The sequence below is a fragment of the Gobius niger genome, assembly GCF_951799975.1.
Source record: "Gobius niger genome assembly, chromosome: 3".
NCBI classification, from domain to species: domain Eukaryota; kingdom Metazoa; phylum Chordata; class Actinopteri; order Gobiiformes; family Gobiidae; genus Gobius; species Gobius niger.
In genome coordinates this window covers 4,349,815-4,374,412 of record NC_136854.1, presented here as the reverse complement: position 1 = coordinate 4,374,412, position 24,598 = coordinate 4,349,815, and the positions used below count along the sequence as shown (strand labels likewise).

At 39.3% G+C, this 24,598-nt stretch overlaps 1 protein-coding gene and 1 long non-coding RNA gene across 3 annotated transcripts; one reads left to right on the top strand and one right to left on the bottom strand.

The window, feature by feature from the left end:
• Positions 1–2,344: 2,344 nt before the first annotated feature.
• Positions 2,345–10,499, top strand: LOC306960442 (E3 ubiquitin-protein ligase TRIM21-like; the record flags this gene model as incomplete). Its single annotated transcript, XM_079552873.1, has 2 exons — positions 2,345–2,402; positions 8,903–10,499. Exon 2 carries the CDS (start codon positions 8,910–8,912, stop codon positions 10,497–10,499), a length of 1,590 nt encoding a protein of 529 aa, XP_079408999.1. The 5' UTR covers positions 2,345–2,402; positions 8,903–8,909.
• On the bottom strand, positions 5,783–8,741 carry LOC306960667. 2 transcript variants are annotated; one of them, XR_013792685.1, is made up of 6 exons: positions 8,343–8,741; positions 7,593–7,693; positions 7,383–7,509; positions 7,205–7,292; positions 6,295–6,478; positions 5,783–6,181 (listed from the first exon to the last, which is right to left on the bottom strand). It is a non-coding gene; the product is annotated as an uncharacterized lncRNA (long non-coding RNA). The 2 variants fall into 2 exon arrangements; XR_013792686.1 differs by lacking the exon at positions 7,205–7,292.
• Positions 10,500–24,598: the final 14,099 nt, after the last annotated feature.

The window sequence follows — 24,598 nt, the reverse complement described above, 5'->3', positions numbered from 1 at the left end:
TTTGCTTGAAGTTTTGTAGTGATCAGAAGCTGTAGGGCACAGAATGGTAGCCAATTGTCCTTCAGTCTGCCCCATCACACAGCAGTGAATAAATCCATAATGTAAATGAAGCGGTAATATTAAATGTCAGACTGGGACCTTCATACTGTGTCTGTACCTACTCCTTTAGCGTGAAACTGAGTCATGTGGTAGACTTGTAATCTGAGGCTGAACTTGTCATCTGTAATTCTGTATTCATCTAGTTTAAATGTTGCTTTTGTGTTTTATCAAACAAAACAATGTAATGTCGAAATATCTTGTTTTGTTTTTTCAATTTTGCTAATAAAAGTTTAAAGTAAAACTAATTGGTGTAAATTATGTTTGTTACAAAAATAATACAAATACAATGATTGCAGTTTAGTCTGAATGAAGCAGGAGAAAGTAGTTTTACAGTACAGGTCCATGTTCTCCTGCCGTCAGTGATACGAAGATATGAGAATCATCTGCATAGTGGTTAGGCACATTGTAAAGGCATATTAGCTGACCCAATTTAAGCGTACAGATTGAACAATAGGCATCCGAGGGTCAAGCCCTGGGGAACCCCACAGGTCACGGCCACTTTGCTGAGTGCATTAAATTGCCTTTAAAACATTCCTAATGACGGCAGAATGTTCACATCTTGCCCTAATCATTAAATAGAGGCACCTGTGTGTAATCTACTCTCAGTATAATTACAGCTGTTCTTTTAGGCCCTCAGAGCTGTGGTCGGAGTGTATTGGTCACCAAAGAACATCATGAAGGTCAAGGAGCACCAGAGAGGTCAGGGATAAAGCTGTGGAGAAGTTTAAAGCAGCGTGAAGTTATACAAAGATTTCCCAAGATTTAAACATCTCCCGGAGCAACTGTTCAATCCATCATTCAGAAATGGTAAGTTGGCAGTGGTGCTTTACTCTTTCCAAGACACGGCCGTCCACCTAAAATAACAGACCGAACAAGGAGAGCACTGGTAAGAAATGCAACCAAGTGCCCCAAGATAACTCTGGAGGAGCTGTGAAGTCCTGCCGCTGAGCTGGGGGAATCTGTACATGGGACAACTATAAATCGTATCTACACAAATCTGGCCTTCATGGACGAGTGGAAGAAGAAAGCCATTATTGAAAGGAGGCCATAAGAAATCCTGTTTGAAGTTTGCTAGAAGTTATATGGAGGACACAGCTCCATGTGGAAGGAGGAGCTTTGGTCAGATGAGACAAAACGTTATGTATGGAGCAAACCTGACACTGCTCATGGTCCTGAGTGCACCATCCCCAGTGTCAAATATGGGGGGGAACATCATGCTGTGGGGCTGCTTTTCCTCAGCGGGGACTGGGGAGATTGTAAGAATAGTTGGGAAGATGGATGGAGCCAAATACGGGGACATTTAGGCAGAAAACCTGCTGGAGTCACAAGAGAACTGAGGCTGGGGCGGAGATTCACCTTCAGCAGGACAATGACCCTAAACACAAAGATAAATCTACAAAAACAAACATATTAATGTGTTAGAATGGCCCAGTCAAAGTCCTGACCTAAATCCTATTGAAAATCTGTGGAATAATCTGAAAACTGCTGTTAACAAACGCTCTCCTTCTAATGTGGCAGAGCTTGAGTTGTTTTGTAAAGAGGAATGGGCTAAAATGTCTGTCTCTACATGTGCAAATCTTGTAGAGTCAAACCCCAAAAGACTTGCTGCTGTTATTGCAGTAAAAGGGGGTTCCACAAAGTATTCATTCATCTGTATGAATACTTATGCATGCCCCACTTTTCACTTTTTTATTTTTTATGTTACTTGTGTGTGAACGTTCAGTAAAAAAATCAAAATAAAATCTTGATGTTTAGGGTTGTAAACGTGACAAAATGTGCAAAAGTTCAAGGTGTATGAATACTTTCGAGAGGCACTGTATTTACAAAATTCAGCAAGTATTCAGCAGTATGTCCTGTCCTTAAGATATAGCCTTAACCATTTGAGAGGAGTACCTGAGAATATCATTCATAATACACCCTAAATGATTTACAAAATTATGAATTTCGCACAAACCACACCTTATTGTAAACCTAAACAGATCGATTCTGTACTTACATTTCATAATCGCAAAAAACAATGCACGCTGCACTAACAAGAGATACAGGCCAAGTGACAATCTGTGACAGTAAATTAATTCATGAGTGAGGGTGAGATCTGGCACAATTTCGACACGTTGAGTCGAACCGTTGCAAACCACAAGAGCACGTTTTCACTTCCTACTTTAACTTTTCTAACGTCACGTGGTTTGGTCACAGAGCTCACGGTTCTCTGCCTGACTCTGTGCAGACACTTCAGCTCCTGAAGGTGGGAACTTCTCACTGCGTTTAAGACTCTTCTGTTCAAGACCCTGCAGCAAGTTCTGGTGAGTAAAGAGCGCAGGTGTAAAGCAATAAAAATGCTACAAGTTTAAAGCTTTCAGAGGTAAATGAAGAAGAATGTTGTGAAATTAGATTTGTTTAGCTTCTTGTTTTTCAAGTTATGAATGTTTTTTTGCCGGTTTTAAATTGCTAATTGTTATAAGAAAAGACTCATACTTCGTTATTTTGGACCCGGGGAAATGATTGTAGAATTATCACAGATCATGTTGCTCATTGTGTTAGACACCACAACTCAGCCCAAGTTTATTTGGTTATTTTTAAACTTTTAACCACAGACAGAGGTGAAAAAACAATTAAACGAAATACTGTGGATGAGGTAAACTTAGCCTTTCAAATTAAAAAATATAAAAATGTAATCCCCTCTGAAATAAAGAAATTGACAAAACTGAATCCACTGAGGTTGAAGAGGAAATGTTTTTTGACACAGGAAGTTGTGTGTCGGCAATGATATCCTGTTCAATGAATGACTTCTGCAACACAAACTACAGACCATCTGTTTGGTCTGCGTTGGGTTATTGATATATAGTTTTCTTTTGCAAAAGTTACCATTTAAAAATGAGATACTAAAGAAATAGGCTCGACTTCAGAATAATTCTCGGGTTGCTAGTGACGTCACAGCGCGGCCTGCTGGGCCCGGAAGTAAAACACAACGGTAAAATGACCAAGTTTTGTGCGGTGTTCAACTGCAGCAACCGGTCGTGCCGAGATAAAAACAAACGCTTTTTCAGGATCCCTAAGGTTGTAAGCCACAAAGGAGACAAAATTAAAAAAAATACGGAAAAAAGGAGAAAAGCATGGATGACAAATCTTCGTCTCAAGACTGGAGGAGCAGAGTCGGACAACGCGCGAGTATGTAGTGACCACTTTGTTTCAGGTGAGGGCACTACATTCAATGATTTGCTATCTATCTTGTTAGTCAAGTATATTTTCATGCTCTACTAGCCGTAAGTGTTACATTAGATCGTTAGATTACCTCACAGTTAGACTAGCATCATGTTAACTTCATGCAGTTTACTTGCAACTTTGTTGCTTGCTTTACAGTAGTTGGGTGTAAAATTGTTATTTTTATTTATTTATTTATTTTTATTAACGTTTATACACTTAAGTACAATAACAAATGAGAAATACTCCCAGGGGATACACCATTACATCTTAGGAAAATACGCAATTATATTATAAAAAACAATAACACATTAAAAAATATTAGGAGGAGCCAGGTTTAAGATCATACTTTTATAGGATACACATTGTTATGCCTGCCTTTTTAATTTTATAGAATTTATAGTAGGTTTATAGGTTAAATAATTAAAGTATTTTTTGTAAGCCCCATTTCATTTTATGTAAGTGATACTTTCCTATTTAAATATAAAGCTGAATAACATATTGTACATCTCTATACATTTTTTGAAGTAGATACATACATTGTAAAAATATCATTTTGTCCCATTAGGTCACCCTGCTACTGACGTGGACAATGAGGATTGGGCTCCAACTGTTAATCTCGGGTACCTGCTGGAAAAACCACAGACCGAGGCCTCACATCAGCGGGAGGAAAGAGCCAGGGCAAGACAGACCCACTGCAATGGAGATGATACTGAGGAGTTGGAGGGACTGGGTTGTGATGCAGAAAGTTTTCAAGGTTAATGCAATTTTATATTAAATCTAATCTATTTATCTGAAGATATACATTTCGCACTATTTCTCATTCAAATGAAATGTTTAATGTGTCAAATATAGATGCAGTATGTCAGACTGACCTAACCATGGACGACATTTCAAGACTGGAGGATGTTCTCAATGGATACACATCTGAGATCTGCAGCCTTAGGAAAAAGGTTTTGGATACCAAGTTTGAACAAGAAACTTTCCAGGACGATGACAACAAAGCAAGATTCTACACTGGACTGCCAAATTTTTTAGTTTTGATGCAAATTTTCCATTTATGTGAGCCATACATCACCACATCATCAGTATCAGTGCTGTCAAAATTTCAACAGTTCGTCATTGTTCTAATGCGTTTAAGACTAAATCTCCAACTCCAGGACCTTGCCTATCGATTCAATGTGTCCACTTCTACAGTTTCTCGTGTTTGGGTGAAGTTAATAACTATTCTCCATGAACGACTTGAATTCTTAATAGATTGGCCAGAGCGGGATATTTTGCAATCAACCATGCCCATGTCTTTTAGGAAAGCCTTTGGATGCCACGTAGCTGTGATATTGGATTGCTTTGAAGTATTCATCGAAAAGCCCTCAAACTTATTGGCTAGAGCCCAAACCTGGTCCAATTACAAACACCATAACACCATAAAATTTCTAATTGGCATTGCTCCTCAAGGTTATGTTACCTATATTTCTCCTGCTTGGGGTGGGAGGGCAAGTGACAAACAACTAACAGAAGAGTGTGGTATACTAAAAAAACTGATACCTGGGGACATTGTGCTTGCTGATCGAGGTTTTAATGTTGATGAGAGTGTTGGATTTTATTGTGCATCTTTAAAGACACCCACATTTACGAAAGGGAAAAAGCAGCTGTCCGCATACGAGGTTGAACAGACAAGACAACTTGCAAGTGTTAGAATCCATGTAGAAAGAGTAATTGGCTTAGTTCGAAGGAAATATCAAATTTTGCAAAGTCGGGCTATGCCTATTGAACACATGGCTGTAAAATCAGATGACCAGATGGCTTTAATTGATAAAATCGTATTAATATGTTGTGCATTGACTAACCTGTCAGAATCCATTGTGCCTAGGGAGTAATTTGATATTGTAAATGTTTAAATGGTTACCCTCAAAGTAAGTTTCCGTATTTTTCATATAACTATATTTTTCTGCTGAAATCCAATCCAATCCAATCCAACTTTATTTCTATAGCACATTTCATAAACAAGAGTTTCCAAAGTGCTGCACAAGAAATGTTTCGGATGTAACCGATATTTTGATCAAAGTTAACTTGTATCAATTTAATTAGATTTAAAATGAATTGCATTTTGTGTTGTCATTGTCCTTACTATTATGAGAAGGCAATTATTCTGTAAACTGTTTGATGTAGCTGTACATTTGTTTGAACTGCCCTGGTCCTGTTTTAACTTGAGGCATAGTCATTGTTGTTGCTGTATCCATTGTTTGTATTGATACGAAATAAAACTGTTACAATGGTATATTTTCACAATTTATTTCATCAGAAGTGTTTAAATTCATGACATACGTGGCACAGAGGAGTAAGATTTAAAATGAAGCAAAGGCAATAGGTTAACAGTTAAAATAGTGTAGGCTCAATATGAGCATTAAAACAATAAACAAGTAATGGTTGCTTGAATATGAAAACACAGGCGCACAACTGCATGACAGCCGGTGTTCTAAAGTTTTAAATTTGGACCGTTGGGAAGGAGATCGAATAACATTGGAACAGAAAAGAAAAAAATAATACTGAGAATACAAGCTCTATGGAATGCTTATTCACTTGTGAATTTTTGTCCTAGAATTTCAGGGAGAATGCAAACTTCAAAGTATTGTTGAACTCTCGGAACTACATTCCCCCAAAGATCATTATCTGGTAGTATTCGTTCTACATATACATCATGCTGAGTCCAAACAACAAAATCACAATAATCCACACCCACAATGTGGAGCTGAGCCTGGACTTGGTAAAAGTATGGATGTTTCCTGTCGAGTTTGACACCATCCCCATCCTTTACCAGACAAAACCCTGGTTCTCCTGCACACATCCGCAGACTGCAGCAATCTTGTTTGCTCTGGGGACACTGAAACAATATATAGGAAATGTTGTAATAAATGAATTTTCTATGTAAAATAAATTCTAGTTGGACTGCTAATGACAGCTTTATTCAGAAATGTAATCTGGAAATATGTTTACCTTTATCTCACAGATCCCAGATCCGTGGCAGTCACATGAGATGGCGCCATCGGGTGAGGCTCCCATGTATGGCCATTTTTTGTTGAGCCAGAGCCCGCTGTCCATACATGTAAATCGTTCGTGATTCAACTGCTGGAGTTTCTCATATTGTGTCCGGGCTTCCTTTTCATATTTGCAGCCATATCTGAAATGTATAATCAAGTCTGAGTTAATACTTTGTGATTACTCACAGTCTTAGATTGCAACTTTACCCTTGTACATTAAATGAACATCAAATGGGCCTACCTAACCTGTCCATAACAAATACCTTATTGCTGCTGTAGAGAGCTTTTGTGTTTCTGGGTAGCATATGGACTTTATTAAACTCTTGGATGGTTGCAAAAGGCTACTCTGTATAACTTGTTTAAGTTTTGAAGCTGTGATCCTTCCTGCTCTTTGCCTGAACCAGATGGTGGATGAGCTTTGGGTTCTGGTCTCCTCCTCTACTGCTTGAATCTGTGATTGACTAAGTTCCTCAAAGCGGAAGTTACTGCATGCTGTCTGTAGGTCTGCAGGAGATAGCTGTACTGTCTCTGATGTCCGGTACGCAAGGAGTGTTTTGGGTAACAGGGACACAGACTTAGGAATAAAGTCCCTGTGATATGGTGACCTGGACATCAAGGCTGCACTTTGTGGAACGTTTTTTTTTAACGCCTCAAAAAACTGCTGGTACGTTTCTGAACCTTTCTGCACCTTGGGACATGGTTGTGCTGTGGTACTTGAATAGGTCTTTTGATCACCTGCCGAGGTGGCCAGAAAACACAAAAATGTTACACAAAGTCAAAATCTTAAGCACGAGTGATCACGAGAATTTCCCTCTTTAGCCTATTCAGGAAATAAAGTGAACTATTGATACTATTGATAGGCTCACCTGCCCTCTTTGCTATAGCCTCATCTAGTTTATGCTTTTTAGATCTTGCAGATGAAAAATCTATCTTTGCCACAGGTGCAGCAGGTATCTGAAATCATGGCAAGCATTAAGCAAGCACAATTTTATGACGTCCCCTGAAAGCTACCATATCAAAAAAATGTTGGGCAGTCCTAAATACCTTTTTAATATGAGATGGCATCAACCACTGGCACCTCTCCGTGGTGCATGAAGCACTTTCTTTCATTTTAATGCCAGCCTCAGTGGCAAAGAGAAGTGCTCCAACATGTGAGCAGGATTCTGACAATCTGAAAGATATTATAGGAAAATATTAACATAAAATGTTAACATATATAATAGAAAATAATTGCCATTACTATAGGTTTCTTACCCTGCCATACAGTCACAATGTGCAGTGACAACCTCCCCACTCTCTCTCGCCACAAACCATGTTTTTAATGGTTTTTCAGTTGACCTCTGAGAATGGTTGACCTGTGAGAAACAATAAGTGACCCCATAAAATCACAGTGTTGTCTGATATGACACATTACACTTGTCATGAATGAACAAACTATAAAATAAAACAAAACATGAGCATTAAAAGATGTTTACATGGAGATCACATGAATACAATATACTGGCTTTTTGCCAGTATATTGTATTCATCACCATACTATGGTCACACTAGATATAAACTCTTGCTCAACTTAGGATAAGTGGGAGCTCGAATCAAAACAAGCTTCCCGAGTTCAGCACCTGATTGCGGAGATCAGCTGATCTGATGTAAATCGTCTAATTTGAACTTTTTGGTGTAACACTGCTGCTTTCTTGAGTTTACAGAAAGCTGTCGTCCTCTTCTTGTCGTAGTTATGATAACTGTAGTACGCTAACAAACCAACAAATCAACGTTTAGCTTTCGAGATGCTACTACCAAACTTAAACGGTTAGCTCAATTAAATGCTCATGCATGACATGAGGTGATAACAAAATCACTACTTTAAGTAAAAGTGGTGTGTTTTATAAAAATAACAAACGAAAACCAACTGGGGACAACGAACAGTTGTGACTCAAGACAAACAGTGCCATAGCGTTAGCTTCAAACAAACACATAGCATAACGTAAAACATTTTAGGCTACTCACCCTGCCAAAAACGAGCCGGCAACCATCCAAAGCTTCTTTTGATCCCAATCCACTCACCCAACCGCAAACGAAGTAGTTATATGCCTCCAAACTTTTATAGGCCTTCATCTGACTAGCGGTGTAGTAAGAAGTGTGAAGGACTAGGTAGCTCGTTATGTCCATTGCAGACACAGGGGGTAAATCATTTAAATTATAAGACAAATCACTCTTCACCAGGTCATATGGATCATATCCAATGTAGGTTAATAATTTTTGGCGATATCGTGCCTGGGCCGGTCCGTTCAAAGCTTTAAAATATCCGCTGTCTTCCATCCTTCGCAGTTTTCAATGGCAGTTCAAAACTTCCGGACCCCCACGACGAAGCCACGCCCCCTAAAAGTCACGTGGTTGCAACCCGAGAATACAACTCAAAAACTTACAAGAACACACTGACTTACATGATAACTAACCTCCCGGTTACAATACTCAATGTCTTTGAAAGACAGACTGTGAAGGGTAACTGTTTTCTCTTTGTATCAGATTCTTATTGTCCTCTTGTTTCTCTGTCCCTGTGTTCTCAGGTGAGCCATGTCTGGCAGCTCTGAGGAGCAGTTCCTGTGCTCCATCTGTCTGGAGGTGTTCTCTGAGCCCGTCTCCACTCCATGTGGACACAACTTCTGCAAACGCTGCATCTCTCGGCACTGGAACACCAGCAGCATCTGCTTCTGCCCCCTGTGTAAAGAGGTCTTCTCCATCAGACCAAAGCTCAGGACCAACACTTTCATCTCTGGAATGGTCTCTCAGTTTAAACTAGAAGCAGAACGTCAGTCAAAGAAAGTGTCCAAGCCTGGAGACGTCCAGTGTGACGTCTGCTCTGAGCCCAAACTGAAGGCGGTGAAGTCCTGCCTGGTCTGTCTGTCCTCGTTCTGTGAGAACCACCTCCAGCCTCATCTGACAGTGTCTGGGCTGAAGAGACACCAGCTGATGGAGCCTGTGGACGACCTGGAGGACAGGATGTGTCCCACACACCAGCGCCCCCTAGAGCTGTTCTGTAACACTGATCAGAGCTGCGTCTGTACCATGTGTGTCCTTCTAGAGCACAAGAACCATGAGTATGTGTCTCTGGAGGAAGCCTGTGAGCGCAGGAGGAGCTCTCTGCAGCAGACTGTGGCTCAGAACCAGCTCAAGGTGCAGCAGAGGAGGCTGAAGGTCCAGGTGATCAGAGCTGTCCTGGTCCAGAGTCAGAGAGAGGCTCAGAGAGAGACACAGCAGATGGTGAAGGTCTTCAGTGACATCATGGAGTCTGTGCAGAGACGTTTGGACCATCACCTCGAGGTCATCAAACAAACTCAAACTAGACACAAGGAGCGCGCTCAGGCCTTGATCCAACAGCTGCAGCAGGAGATGTGTGAGCTGGAGAAGAGCAGCACTGAGGCCCAGCAGCTCTCACTCTCTACAGACCCCCTCCACTTTCTACAGCGCTGCCCTGCACTGCCCCCTGCTGGCCTGAAGGACTGGAGCAGCGTGAGCTTTGAGCCGCAGACGTGTGAGGGCAGTGCGGCCCGAGCTCTGTCTGAGCTGGAGACAAGGCTCTCACAGGAGTTCAACAAAGTCTTTAAACAACTGCCCAAAAAGGACCAACTGAGGAGAGTTCAGACGTTTGCTGTGGACGTCACTCTGGACCCAGACACTGCTCAACCTTATCTGGCTCTGTCTGATCTCACACAGGTTCATCACACTGATTTCTGGAAGGAGCTCCCAGGTTCTTCTCAAAGCTATACTAGATACGGTAAACACAGTTTCTCTTCAGCCAGGTTTTACTTTGAGGTTCAGGTCACAGGGAAAACTGGCTGGATTTTAGGAGTCGCCCAAGAGTCCATCAAGAGGAAGGGAATATACACTTATTCCCCAAAGAATGGATGTTGGACCATTTGGTTGAGAAGTGGAAATCAGTACAGCGCTTGTGCTGACTCTCCAGTCCCTCTGTCCCTGCAGCGTCCTCCTCAGAAGGTCGGGGTTTTTGTGGACTATGGAGCAGGTCTGGTCTCCTTTTATGACGTAGATTCTGCAGATCTGATCTACTCCTTCAGCTGCAGATTCATGGGAAAACTGCTGCCGATTTTCAGGCCCTCCACAGTTACTTACTATGACGGAAAATGTCCAAGGCCTGTCATTTAGAAGGATTGAAAATCAAGCACAGCTCTGTTGTTTTTCAGTACGCGCGGGGCTCTCTCTTTCTCTCTAAAGTTTCACACCGCGTCTTGTGTTGGATGAACTCTTACAAGTTGTATCACTGCCTTGCTATAGCTAACTTTCCTAACCCGGGCGCTAACAACAACACGGGGAAGAAAACCACGATGCAAACGTGGTTAAAGGCTAATAATATCCTTCCCATATGAAGCCGCTCTTCTCACGTAAGTCTCAGGACGAGCTCATCTATGTCCCCCCCCCTCTCTCTTCCCTCCCGTGTGCATAGCGGCGGCGCGTAGTGCAGTGATGTGAACTGGTAAACATTGTCCCGTTCACCCACCGTTTCTTACATTCCGTTAAAATTGAAAACATGTAAATAATAAGCTCCACTTTACATTTGTATGAGTGTAATCTGAGCCTTGATATTGATGAGCAGGTGACGCTCTGAAAGTCGTCTCCTCTGAGACTTTTACGCACGAGTTTATACACATTTCTAGGGGTGTAACGGTTCACGGGGATGTATTGAACCGTTCGGTTCGGCCTGTTCGGTTCGGTCCACTTGCGTACCGTTTCGGTGTATTATTTTCATTAAATAATGTAAATTTATTATTAGCGTCATATTAAGTGCCGCGGAACAAAGTTCCTACGCGAGTTTCCGCACGGACGCTATTGAGTGACGTACATTGAAGCTGCATGAGTAGCCGAGAGAAACTACAGGCGCTGGCTTTAAGTATTTGATTAAAAGTCTTGAGCCTCGCTACAATATCCCGTCACGTCCGCACTTCAGCCAAAAAGTTACACCAGCGCTCAGAGCCGGTTCTTCCTATACGCAAACTACGTAGTGTTGTTTCACTGATTAATCAACGCGTTGTTGTTACGGGGACAGGCTCTTCCAGCGCGCACTCACTCTCCGCCTACTTCGCCACATATAACTCCAAAACGGAGTACTCTGGTGAAGTGAATGAGCAGGAGAGACCGACCGCCTTCCCCCTGTCTCTTCCAAAGCGCGAGTGCTTCTCCGCTCGTGTCCCGCTCGGCCGTCTGTCTCCCGGTGTTTCGCCTCATGTCACCCGTGTCCCGGGCGCAGCTCTCATGTTTTCTCTGCGCAGACTCTGGGCCTCACTCTCATTTAAACCCTCTTCTTACTGTGTCTGGTGAGTCTAGAGTATCAGGACAGTAGTTTGGCGAGTAGACGAGAGTAAAAAGCCGTTCACTGTGGCCTTTTTGTTGAGTTGAATCCACATGGTTCTCATGAGTTACAGTAATTCTCATTATAAGAGTGCAATTTATTTAAAATATCACCCAAATGGGTCACTTTTATTTATTTTATGCAAGAATTCTATTGTGTATTGGCAGAGCCCTCCAAAACCGTGAACCGAACCGAATACAATTTTAGCGTACCGTTACACCCCTACACATTTCTGTTGCAAAATGTACCATGACTGTTCAGATCAGGTTTAGTTTAGCTCCATTTATCCTGCAATCTCACATTTTTACTAACATAAATAATATGCAGCCTATATATATATACATTTATTACAAACAAAAAAACGCTTGAGAGAGATTAATTCATGAAGGATAAAAATTGCTCATGACGGATTTTTTTCAACCCTGTCCTTCAAAATGAAGGAGAGAAATTATCCCGAGCGAAACCACTGATCTGAGGTAAAAAAATACAAAAATAAAAAAGCTCCTCTGATCATCACTGCATCCACACATGCCGTCTATTGCTCTGGCTAATGGACATTCACTGGAGAGTAAAACAAATTAACTGCTAAGCTCTTCCCAAAAGATGGTGATCGTCTGTTGTGGGGCGGAGGGAGCTACAGGAGGAAGAGGAAGGAGGAGGTGGAGGAGTTGACCAGTGCAGGACACCACGCTCTGAAACAGGGACAAACCCAGGAGGGGTTGCACCGTTTCAGAGGATCAGAGGAGGACTGTCGGCAGCCAGCCAGGTTTCCTCCGGGTGCCACGGTTTCCCTGACCTCCAAAAACATGCTGGTCAGGTTGACCCACAGTGGCGGCGCGGCTCAGTCGCAGCGGCTCAGGACTAACACTTGGACACTATTTTGCTGTGCGCTTGTACAATGACAAATGAAGCACTTACTTAATTACTTCAGACCAAGAGTAAGCTGGATCTTATAGTTATATTATTATGAATAATATTCTCAATCAAAAACTACTTTCTAAGCTGTTAGGGTGAAGCACTTTTGGATTATTTTCATTATTAACCTCTTAACTCCCGCCTGAACCGAGAGGATCTTTTTCCTCACGTCATCAGATTTTTTTTTCCATCATTTTTTTTGTTGGGTGTTCACCTCATTTTTGTAACTTTTTTGTCGAATATTTTTTTTTTTTTTTTTTTTTTTGTATCACATTTTTGTAATTTTTTTTATCACATTTTTGTAATTTTTTTTATCACTTTTTTGTAATTTTTTGTCACATTTTTGTCATTTTTTGTATCACTTTTTTGTAATTTTTTGTCACATTTTTGTAATTTTTTGTCACATTTTTGTAATTTTTCTTCAATTTTTTGTCAATTTCTTGTGACATTTTAGTGACATTTTTGCCACTTTTTCATCAATTTTTCGTCACTTTTTTGTCAGTGTTTTCTCTCTTTTTTTGTCACATTTCCATCATTGTTTTCGTCTCAGTTTCGTTGCCATTTTCACAGCTTTTTTCCAGAAGCTTTTGGACTGGGGTAAAGCCAAACTGGAGAAAATGTGCTCGGTTCAGGTGGGAGTTAAGGGGTTAAACAGCTCCTTTCCTGCTCGTTGCCTCTGATGTTTTACTGTGACTGTGTTGAATAGACACTGTATAGGGCAGAGAATGGCAGCCCCTCCTCCATCCGTCTGCCCCATGGCACACTTTAGCACCATCAGATTGTGATGAATTGAATAAATCCAGAATCTAAAAGGTAAATCTATTTCTCATGAAACGTCTGACTGGGACTTTCATGTTTCTTCTGAACCTCCTCCTTTTGTGTCGTAGACTCCTGTAAAGCAATCAGAGACTGCACTTGTTACTGCAATTCTCTATTCATGTACTTTTTTTTTTTTTAATCTAACAACCAGTCATGTACTTGTCAATAAAAGCCTATATTCAAACTGGTGTAAAAATACATTTGTTTTAATATTACTGTAGTTAAACTTTTCCTACAATCAAAACACGTTAAATAATGTGTTAAAATGTTCCTGAAGGTCTACTTTGCCTGCTTATCAAAATGTGTGTACAAATTTTACACAGTACGGACGGAACCTTCTTAAGTCCTAAAATGTCTCAAAAATATCAAAATTTTTAACACTGATTCTTTATGTAGCGTAACATAGATCTCATGTGCACGGATATAGCACGACTCAAAACATTGCAATTACGTCGTCTAACCTTGTGAAAAACGCCTATAACCAACCACAGTATTGCACATATATTTGTATGTGATTTAGCATGTGCCTCAAACCAGATAACAGGGAAATGAAGGAGGCAGCGAGTTGTGGTTTGATGCAGCCTCGCTTTGTTGACAATAACAAGAAGACCCCGCCAGCAAAAATATTTTTCCTAGGATAGCTGGTAAACGGTGCACATTCATCATCCAATCAAAGACTAACTTAAAGGGGGGGTATTATGCAAAATGGACTTTTTCAAGCTTTACATCATGTTATTATGTCATTCCCTCATTAAAAACATGCCTGAAGTGTTGCCTTGGCACATTCACGTATTTTTGCGTAATCTGTAAAAACTCTGATGGCGGCCATTTTAGGGATAGCTTTGCCTGAGTCCTCCTAGGAACGCCCCCACCTCCTGGAGACGCCTCCCAGCTTTCGTCACCAGCCAAGTAACCAACCACTGCCCCTCAGCAGAACCCCCTCCCCACTGATGCCACAGACAGTGTGTGGAGGGGGCGTGTCTGAAAGGGTCAGAGGTTCTTAAAGAGACAGAGGCCTATTTCAAGACATTCACTACAGCCATTTTGAGAGAGACATTTTATACAAGGCAGTTATTCTAATTTACTGCATTTACAGACCAACAGAAGGTTTGCTCATCATTGTAGTGTGATATAGACTGGTGCTATGTGACTGAAAAAAGCAGAATACCCCCTCTTTAAGTTTAGGCACCAGCCCACTATCCTTTAGGTTAGTGGCGAGGGCGCGGTCAGGGTTAAGCTGATTGGTTGATATATGTGTGACGTTTCACTCTCATGACTTGTGACTGGTTGATCTGCCAACTATCCGAGGAAAAATATACTCGCACCCGCCTGGCAGACCCACAACGATGCCCCCTTGTGGCGCACCTCATAATTGCGATCACATCAAAATCAAACACTGTAAGCTGTACTAAGTAACGTGTTTACCTTAATAAATCCTCCCCGTCGTCCCTGTGGGGGTAATACAAGTGTTTATGGGGTGATTGGAGGGTCTTTCATCTCCCCCTGGTGTCTCTGGACAGAAAACCATGTTTGCAACTTGACTGCCACCGGTGCTGAGAAAGCAATACACACTAGTGGAATCACAAGAAGAAGCTAACAGGCTAACGGGCAAAGCTAACTGCGGGCTAACGTCACTTTAAACAGTATTTACAGCCAAGTTTGAGTGAAAAATATATTTCCATTGTATAATTGGATGCACAATATCCCTCTGTCCTTTCCCTTTCCTGTCAGCGTAGTATTTACTCTCCAAGACAATCAATAAGTTAAAAAATCGTAACTTGCTACTACACCTGCAGTTGCGCTTATGGCCTCTAGGAGCAAGAGTTACTTAGTACTGCTTTGACTAAACGTAAAGATCAACTCTCATAATGAAATAACATGAAGCTGGGATCTCCAACCAGTAGCTCGCCAAAGATTTTCTACATCTCTACACGCTTGTTAACTCAAATTTTAGATGCATTTTCCGCTTGTTCTGAACTTGCTGAACACAATCTGTGAACAGTTGGTTCAATATAGTAAAGTAAAGTAGTAAAGGACTAAACTCAAGTCACTCTCTTTGAAACACCATCTTGGCAAGTCATTCTTCTGGGTGAACTCCATCTGAGCTGCATTTTTCACAAGTGTTTTTGTATCTCCACGACGTTCACATTGTGTAAAAGTAGCTCGTCGGGTAAAAAAGGTTGGAGACGGAAAGAAAAAAAAATCTTGTTCCATTGGCAATAATCAAGTCCAAAAACGTACCCAAAATGAGCACAAATGACTAAAAATTCAAGTACTGTTAACCTCTTAACTCCCGCCTGAACCGAGAGCATTTTCTCCAGTTCAGCTTTACCCAAATCCTGTAGGCCAGTGTAACACCTCATTTGAAAGAAGATCTAAAAAACTCATCTCAATGGATCTTTTTCCTCACGTCATCAGATATTTTTCCATCATTTTTTTTTGGGGGGGGGGGGTTTCAACTAATTTTTGTAACTTTTTTGTCAAATAGTACATTTTTTGTCACTTTTTGTCACATGTTCATCATTTTTTCAGATTTTTTTTGGTCATTTTTTTGTCATTTTTTGTTAAAAAAAAATGTGTAAATTTTTTGTGATATTTTTGCCACTTTTTCATCATTTTTTCGTCCATTTTTTGTACATTTTTTGTCTTTTTTTTGTCACTTTCTGTCATTTTTTTGTCCTTTTTTGTCAATTTTTTTGTCAATTTTTTGTCACATTTTTGTCACATTTCTGTCATTTTTTTGTCATTTTTTGTGACATTTTTGCCACTTTTCATCATTTTTTCATCATTTTTTGGTCAATTCTGTGTCAGTTTTTTTGTCTAAGTTTTCTCACTTTTTTTGTCACATCTTCATCATTGTTTTCGTCTCAGTTCTGTCGCTATTTCCACACCTTTTTTCCAGAAGCTTTTAGATTGGGGTAAAGCCAAACTGGAGAAAATGTGCTCGGTTCAGGTGGGAGTTAAGGGGTTAAGTCAAGATAATTATGATTATGATTTTTATAGTATCGTCTTGAAAACATCTGGCGACCCCCCCGAGGAGTCCCGACCCCTGTACCCTGTCCCTGAACCCCAGTGTTTGATGATACTGGAGACTTTTTTTTTTATTGTTTGTATAAAGGTGTGAAATCGACCAATATGAGAAAAGAAATCGTGATATCATTTTTGCCCCATCGTCCAGCTCTCGCTCCAGGACATTTATGTGAACAATAAAGCAAACCTTACCTTCTCAGCTCCAGTTGAAGTAAAGTCTTGAAGAAGTACTCCTCCATTTACTTTTAAAGCAGATATCCCGCGTCATTAGCTGCAGCGTCTCCCGACCTGAGCGCCGTTTAGCTCGATAATTGCCCATTTTAACTTTGATCAAAGGAACCGCGAGGCGACCCGCTCCTCGTTAGAGCTTTGAACGTCCTGACCTCGTGTTTTGGAGAAACACTTTGAGCGCAGCGTTTCCAGATTTTAGAGAAGTTTGTGACGCCATCAGCACTTTTTAAATCCTCAGAAACAGAGGAACAGCTGCCAGGGACATTTAATGAGAGCGGACACAAGATGGCGGACCATTGAAGCCAGTCTCTTTTTCATGTAAGCGATTGATCAGCGTTAAGGCAGGTTTCATGTTTTTCTAATTATTACAGTTTGGATAATATGACGAGGAAAATGAGCATCATATTATAGTGATATTTTACAAGGCCATTTCAATACAAAGAAAAAGAAATCTTACGAAATGCTAAATCAGAAGCAAAACGAGGTTGATTTAACCTCTTCATACCCACATGAACTCAACACATTTTCTCCAGTTTGGCTTTACCCAAATCTAAAAGCAAAAAAGTGGCTAAAGAGCGACAAAAACATAGCGGAGAAGCAACATTAACACAATAAAAAAAACACACGACATAAGAGTGATGAAAATGCAACACTAAAAGTCACAAAAATTAGATGAAAAAGTGACGAAAAACACAACAGTAAAGCGATTAAAAAAGACGAAAACACAACAAAAACATGCTGGAAAAGCAACAATAACAGAGAGATGAAAATTAACAGAAGAAATGTACAAGAAAACCACAAAAGAGCGACAAAAAGCAACCAAAACACGGAAAAAAAACCTGCAAAAAATAAGAAAAAAAGCGGCGCCAAAACGCTACGACCAGCTATGTAGTTCTTAGCTTTCAAATAAGGCATTACTCTGGCCTAAAGGCTGTAAACTTGGGTAAAGCTGAACTGGAGAAAATGCACTTTTCGCACAGAAGAAGAGAGAGGTGGATGAGCTCGTCTGACACTGACGTGTCATCAGGATAAAGACAACAGATAAATGGGATATGAGCTCTTCCCACTTTTATACGGTGGTTTCCTTTGCCTTTGTAAGTGCCGTGCTAGCTAAGTAGCTAAGGAGCGCTAGGGGGCTTTGCTACAACTTGTCAAAGTCCATCCAAGACGCAAAGCCACGCCTTTCCTTGCAAAGATGATCTACTGCAATAATTGAGAAGCTTCATGTACATTTTTTAAAGGAATAGGCCACCGTTCTTACACACTGAGATATGTTCTTACCTTAGCTTTGACGAGTTCTTTAGGACCTGTCTGATCTTCCCCCGTGCCTTCAGTCACGTAAACACAGCGCAGACGCCGTTAGCATTTAGCCTCTCCCTCTCTCCTCTATAGCTCCAAAACAGGTCAAGATAGAAGCTACCAAGCTCTTCCACGTTTTCCCTATTTAAATATGGTTACGTATCTTCACTTTACTGCGCAGTAATCTTCACTTTACTGTGCGGATGCCAAATTACTCCTAGTATTATTACGCCCTACGATATAGTTCCCCCCTTTTATCCGCTTAGAAAATCTGAAGTCTGGACATGTTTTGGGTATTTTAAGAAAACCAAAGGACAGTTGATAAGATAGTTTTCCTGTTTGCGAAACGTGCAGGAAAAAGTGTCTCTAAAGCAGCAACACTTCGAACCCCTGACTCTCCTGCGTGACCGTCTCCACAGCTCTATAGCAGTAAGCTAACGTTAGCGTTTTAGCTGAAATGCTGATTTGGTGACTTTGGGTTGAGGGAGAATGTAACGAGTCGCCTCATAGTGCGGCTGCAGCGCCACCGCCAGCATAAGCCGTGTCCGGATACCTCCGCACAATGGCACAATGTGTTACGGGGCTCCCGGTGGCAGATTCACTGTCGCCGCAGTTTTATGAATTTAATAATGATCACTGTCTGAGGCATTTTCCCAAATGTGCAAAGCGAAAGCTCACTGGAAGGAAACAAACTGAGGACAATTTTCCTGATATAGACGGTTTATCTTGGGCTATAAATAGTACATGTAACACCCTCGAAACATCAACACATCGTTATAGTTGCTTTACTTCGATGTGAAAAATTGCACTTTGGATAAGGCTTTGTCTGTATTTTTTTTTTTTTATATAATAAGCACTGTTAAACTTTTTGAAACTGTTTCAGTTTGTGCAGGACTATCAATGCTTTCTGAACATATTAACACACATTTAAAAAAATTACTGCGATAATACCGAAAACCGTGATAATTTTGGTCACAATAACCGTGAGGTAAAATTTTCATACCGTGACAGCCCTTGGGGAGAGTAGCTAAAATATTGACTCAAGGAGCAACTTTACTTCGAAATAATTTTACTGAAGTAACAAGTAGTGACCCAGATATTTACTCGGAACATGGTACTTGAGTACTGCGAGTAATGAATAACTGTTTGAGCGTAAAAGTCTAATTCACGTTTCAGTTGTGACATAAATGATGAGGAACAAAAACATGTAAAAATCCAAGCCAGAAAATATACAAAAAGGATCATTCTGAAGAAGTAAGTCCATGAAACACATCTATTTGTGCATCACATGAAGCTTTTGCCTCTGAAAGGTTTACTCACTGTGGAACGAGTCACTAACTCAAGAGTAAAGATACTTCATTCTAGTATCATTCATGTCAAAGTAAACAGCACCATATGGTAAAACTACTCAAATACAATTACTTTTTTTACTAATGGTACATTACATTACTAACGGTACACGTACTTGAGTAAATGTAATCGAGTACTACTTGGCACCAGCATGGCAGCCTCCCTCCAGCAGCCTCTACCCACGTCCTTTTTTACAACCGAAATCAATAAAACACTGACTTTTAATCCACTAGACCCGAAACTCAGTGGGATTTTAACTCTGCGAGTGAAACGAAGTATTTAAGTGGTACCTGGTTCAGTATTTCACAGTTTTACTCAGGGTGAAGGATCCACGAGGCGTCCCAAGATGGCGGCGCGTCACGTCCACTCTCCCTCTGCTCACGCGCCCTGTCCGGCAGGAAATGAATGTTATGTTACTTCAATAAACATCGTAGATTTAAACACGAAACGGCAATAATATAACCTGGAGTAATGATAAACAGTCCATAACAGGCGGATTTAGCTTCACTGAATGTTCTGAGCCACATTGAGGCAGCTAATGCTAAAACACAGAAGCTAAAACCTGACCATGGACTGACCTCACGACAGTTACAGCTGATGCAGAACGACCTTCTGTGCTGAAAAACGTCCGTCTCTTCTGTAAAACATCATCCATCTCTGACTTTTAGACTTACAGACAAGAAACGCGTCACCTAAGCTAAAAAAAATGACTTTTTTTCTCTGAAGTTAAGCTAATGTTTTGCAAAGCGCTTTTTCCGGCCACAAAGCACTTCCGGTTAGCCCTTCAAAATAAAACAACACGTTTATTTTATTTTTTCTTATAATATTTTTTTTTTTTTTTTTTTTGCATTAAAGACAAACAAACAATTACCCTGGGGATCTCAGCAAAATAAAAATAAATGATTATAATAAAAAGTATATCCACACATACATACACCTATATATGTACATATACACGTACCTGTACACACATACACACACTATGCATGCATGTGAATAAATGAAATGAATAGATTGCAATTACTAAAAACAATAAAGTCAACTTATAATAAATAGTCCAAACAGATCGTTGATCTCCATTCAATTGTAAATATTAGGGCTGCATGATATTTAACAAAGAAAATCACAGTACAGCGTTAAAGGGTGCAATAAATTGTTTAAGTTCTCCTTCTGAGGACGACTCATCTTCCAACTAATACTAATTGTTAAGATCATAATTGTAATTATGATTATAACCATCTTCATAATTATTGTTAGAATATTACTAAGCAGCCTTGAAGATCTTTTAACTTAAAAAGTCCATAAATGCATTCTAAATTTTGTTAAATTCTGATGTTTTAATAAATAATAATAATAATAATACATCAGACTTGTATAGCGCTTTTTTGGACACTCAAAGACGCTTTACATGGGGGATAAAACAAAACAAAAAGGGGGGTTTAGGAAAAAGCTAGTTTGAACAGGTGGGTTTTGATACTGATTTGAAGGTTGGTCGTGAGTCAGAGTTTCTAATGGTCTGTGGGAGTGAGTTCCAGAGGGCGGGGGCAGCGATGGCGAAGGCTCGATCCCCCAAGGTCCGGCGGTTAGTGCGGGCGATGGGAGTGAGGCGGTTGGAGTCAGCTGAGCGTTTTATTTTTAACCTTAAATGTTAATTTTTCAAGTGTAGCGGACATTTCCTTTAGCCAATGTTCACACTGAGGTCTGTCATTGTCTTTCCACTTCATGGCAACTGCGCGTTTTGCCTGAATGAGGGAAATATTCAATAAATGCCTCATTGCTGAATCTAACTGAAGGCTTGGAGGATAAATATGCAATAAACATATTTTTGGCTCGAAAGGGATCTTATGTCCTATTAGTTTCCCAATATGTTCAAGAACTTCATGCCAATATTTCTGAAGCTCGTGGCCCCCCCACAAACAGTGAACTAAGGTTCCAGTTTCTATGTTGCATTTATAACATTTATCCGAGTTCCCATTGTCAAAATGGTGAAGTTTCACTGGAGTAATGTAAGTCCTAAATAACCATTTGTATTGTATTAGTCTGCATTTGGTGTTAGAGTTTGTGCATAAAGGCACGTCTTCTCCCATTCCTCCAGTGAAATATCGATGTGAAGATCTTTTTTCCATGCTGACAAATAAGATTTTATTGGTTATTAAGATTTTATTTTTATTGGTTTGTTAAATGTTGAAATGTTTTAAACACATTCATCCACGAAAATATGGTTCAAGTATATTTACAGCACATTTAACTGTTTTTTAAAGTGGACATAGTTTAAATCCCAAACAAGTGGATTTTGTGGGATAACCTGTGTTTTTAGATTTGAAGTGAACCTCTTCAGTGATGATCTGCTCATATCAAACCCACAGCAGCTGCAGCTCGTCCTGAAAGCACCGTGTGTTCACCGTTCTTCTATTGAACCTCTCTTCAGTCGCAGACGCTGCGGAGAATCGCGCTGATTACGAGAATCTGCCTCTTTTCAGCGACGAACAAACAAACCGTCACACTGAGCGCAGGCGGCAGAGTGGTTAGCCCCAGGTCCCTGAGCAGGTGCAGCATCGCCCCCCCCCCCCCCCCCCCCCCCTCACAGAGACTGTGGAGCCTCATCGTCCTCCTGTACGTTCCTCTTCACACCTCTGGGAGAAGAGTTGAAGACAAACATCTGGTCCACCTTTTGTGTGTAGGCCTATTATAGATATGTATGCTTTACCTCTTAACCTCTGACCACCCGCCTGAACCAAATGCATTCCTCATTTGAAAGCTAAGACCCACAAAACTGATCTTTTTCCTTGCGTTGTTGCTGTGTTGAGTCACCTTTTTTATGTTTTATTTTGGTCACATTTTTGTTGAGTTTTTGTCACATTTTTGTTAAATTTTTGTCAATTTTTTTTCTTATTTTTGTCTTTTTTTGTCATTTTTTTGTTGAGTTTTTGTCACTTTTTTGATGAATTTTTGTCACTTTTTTGTTGAATTTTTGTCATTTTTTGATGATTTTTTGTCATTTTTTTGTTGAATTTTTGTCATTTTTTGATGATTTTTTTGTCATTTTTTGATGAATTTTTGTCACTTTTTTGTTGATTTTTTGTCATTTTTTGTTGATTTTTTGTCATTTTTTGATGAATTTTTGTCACTTTTTTGTTGAATTTTTGTCATTTTTTGATGATTTTTTGTCATTTTTTTGTCATTTTTTTGTTGAATTTTTGTGTTGAATTTTTGTTGAATTTTTGTTGAATTTTTGTTGATTTTTTGTCATTTTTTGATGCATTTTTGTCATTTTTCTGTTGAATTTTTGTCATTTTTTTGTTGAGTTTTTGTCATTTTTTGATGAATTTTTGTCATTTTTTTGTTGAATTTTTGTCATTTTTTGATGATTTTTTTTTGTCATTTTTTGATGAATTTTTGTCACTTTTTTGTTGAATTTTTGTCATTTTTTGTTGATTTTTTGTCATTTTTTGATGAATTTTTGTCACTTTTTTGTTGAATTTTTGTCATTTTTTGATGATTTTTTGTCATTTTTTTGTTGAATTTTTGTCATTTTTTGATGATTTTTTTGTCATTTTTTGATGAATTTTTGTCACTTTTTTGTTGAATTTTTGTCATTTTTTGTTGATTTTTTGTCACTTTTTTGTTGAATTTTTGTCATTTTTTGTTGATTTTTTGTCATTTTTTGATGAATTTTTGTCACTTTTTTGTTGAATTTTTGTCATTTTTTGATGATTTTTTGTCATTTTTTTGTTGAATTTTTGTCATTTTTTGATGATTTTTTTGTCATTTTTTGATGAATTTTTGTCACTTTTTTGTTGAATTTTTGTCATTTTTTGTTGATTTTTTGTCATTTTTTGATGAATTTTTGTCACTTTTTTGTTGAATTTTTGTCATTTTTTGATGATTTTTTGTCATTTTTTTGTTGAATTTTTGTCATTTTTTGATGATTTTTTGTCATTTTTTTGTTGAATTTTTGTCACTTTTTTGTTGAATTTTTGTCATTTTTTGTTGATTTTTTGTCATTTTTTGATGAATTTTTGTCACTTTTTTGTTGAATTTTTGTCATTTTTTGATGATTTTTTGTCACTTTTTGATGAATTTTTGTCATTTTTTGTTGAGTTTTTGTCACGTTTTTGTCGAATTTATTTCTTTTTTTTGTTGAATTTCTTTCTTTCTTTTTTTTTTAAATTTTTGTCATTTTTTGTTGAATTTTTGTCATTTTTTTGTTGAGTTTTTGTCATTTTTTTGTTGAATTTTTGTCATTTTTTTGTAGAATTTTTGTCATTTTTTTTTAGAATTTTTGTCACATTTTTGTTGAATTTTTGTCACAGTTTTGTTGCGTTTACATCCTTGTTTTCTTCTCATTTTTTTGTGGCTGTTTTGGTGCTTTTTTCCCCAAGAAGCTTTTTGATTAGGGTAAAGCCAAACTGGAGAAAATGGGATCCGTTCAGGTGGGAGTTAAGAGGTTAAAGGAACAGTCTTTTCCACACTGAGATCTGTTCTTACCTGAGCTTGGTCGTTTCTAACTTCACCCCCGTTTGGAGCTTTAGGGATACACTGGGAGAGGCCAAATGCAATAACACAGCGAGGATCAGCCAGGAGAAGTTAGGATCAGTTTTGTAGGCCTTAGCTTTCAAATGAGGCGCTGCACTGTTGCTCTCCAGTCGAGAAGCTTTCAGATTTGTTTTAGATTTATCCAGTGTGAGATGAAGTCTTTCCTCAGCTCCATCTCTACTGAATCCTAATGCAACAGTGACCCCTGGTGGACACAAACCACTACAGTCTTAATCTCCCTTCATCAGGAGACGCTGCTCCTCATTTGAAAGCTCAGAACCTCCAGAGTTCAGTAACTTTAATGACCGGAGGCTGACGTGACCCACACAAAAACACTTTCAATACTTTTATCATAATATCTTTATTCAAATCTTTTACAACACAAACGCTCAGCAGCTCTTCTGTACATTTACTTTCAAATTTAAAACTTTTCAAAATAAAATCCTCTTTTTTTTTTTTAAGTTTAAGAAAACAAGGCCCCGGGGCGACGGACGCTTTGACACTTTTTTACAAACTACAAAATCAGGCGCTTTGGCAAAAACAGCCCCAAAAACATGAGCTCTTATTGTGAAAGGGGCAGGAAACGGGTCGTAGAAAACTATTTAGGAATTTAATTTGATCGAGACAAAAACATGACAGGGATGGTTTCCTAAACACTGATTCACTTCATTAAACAGTGACTTAAAACGTCGTCACAACTAAAAATCTTGATATTGTC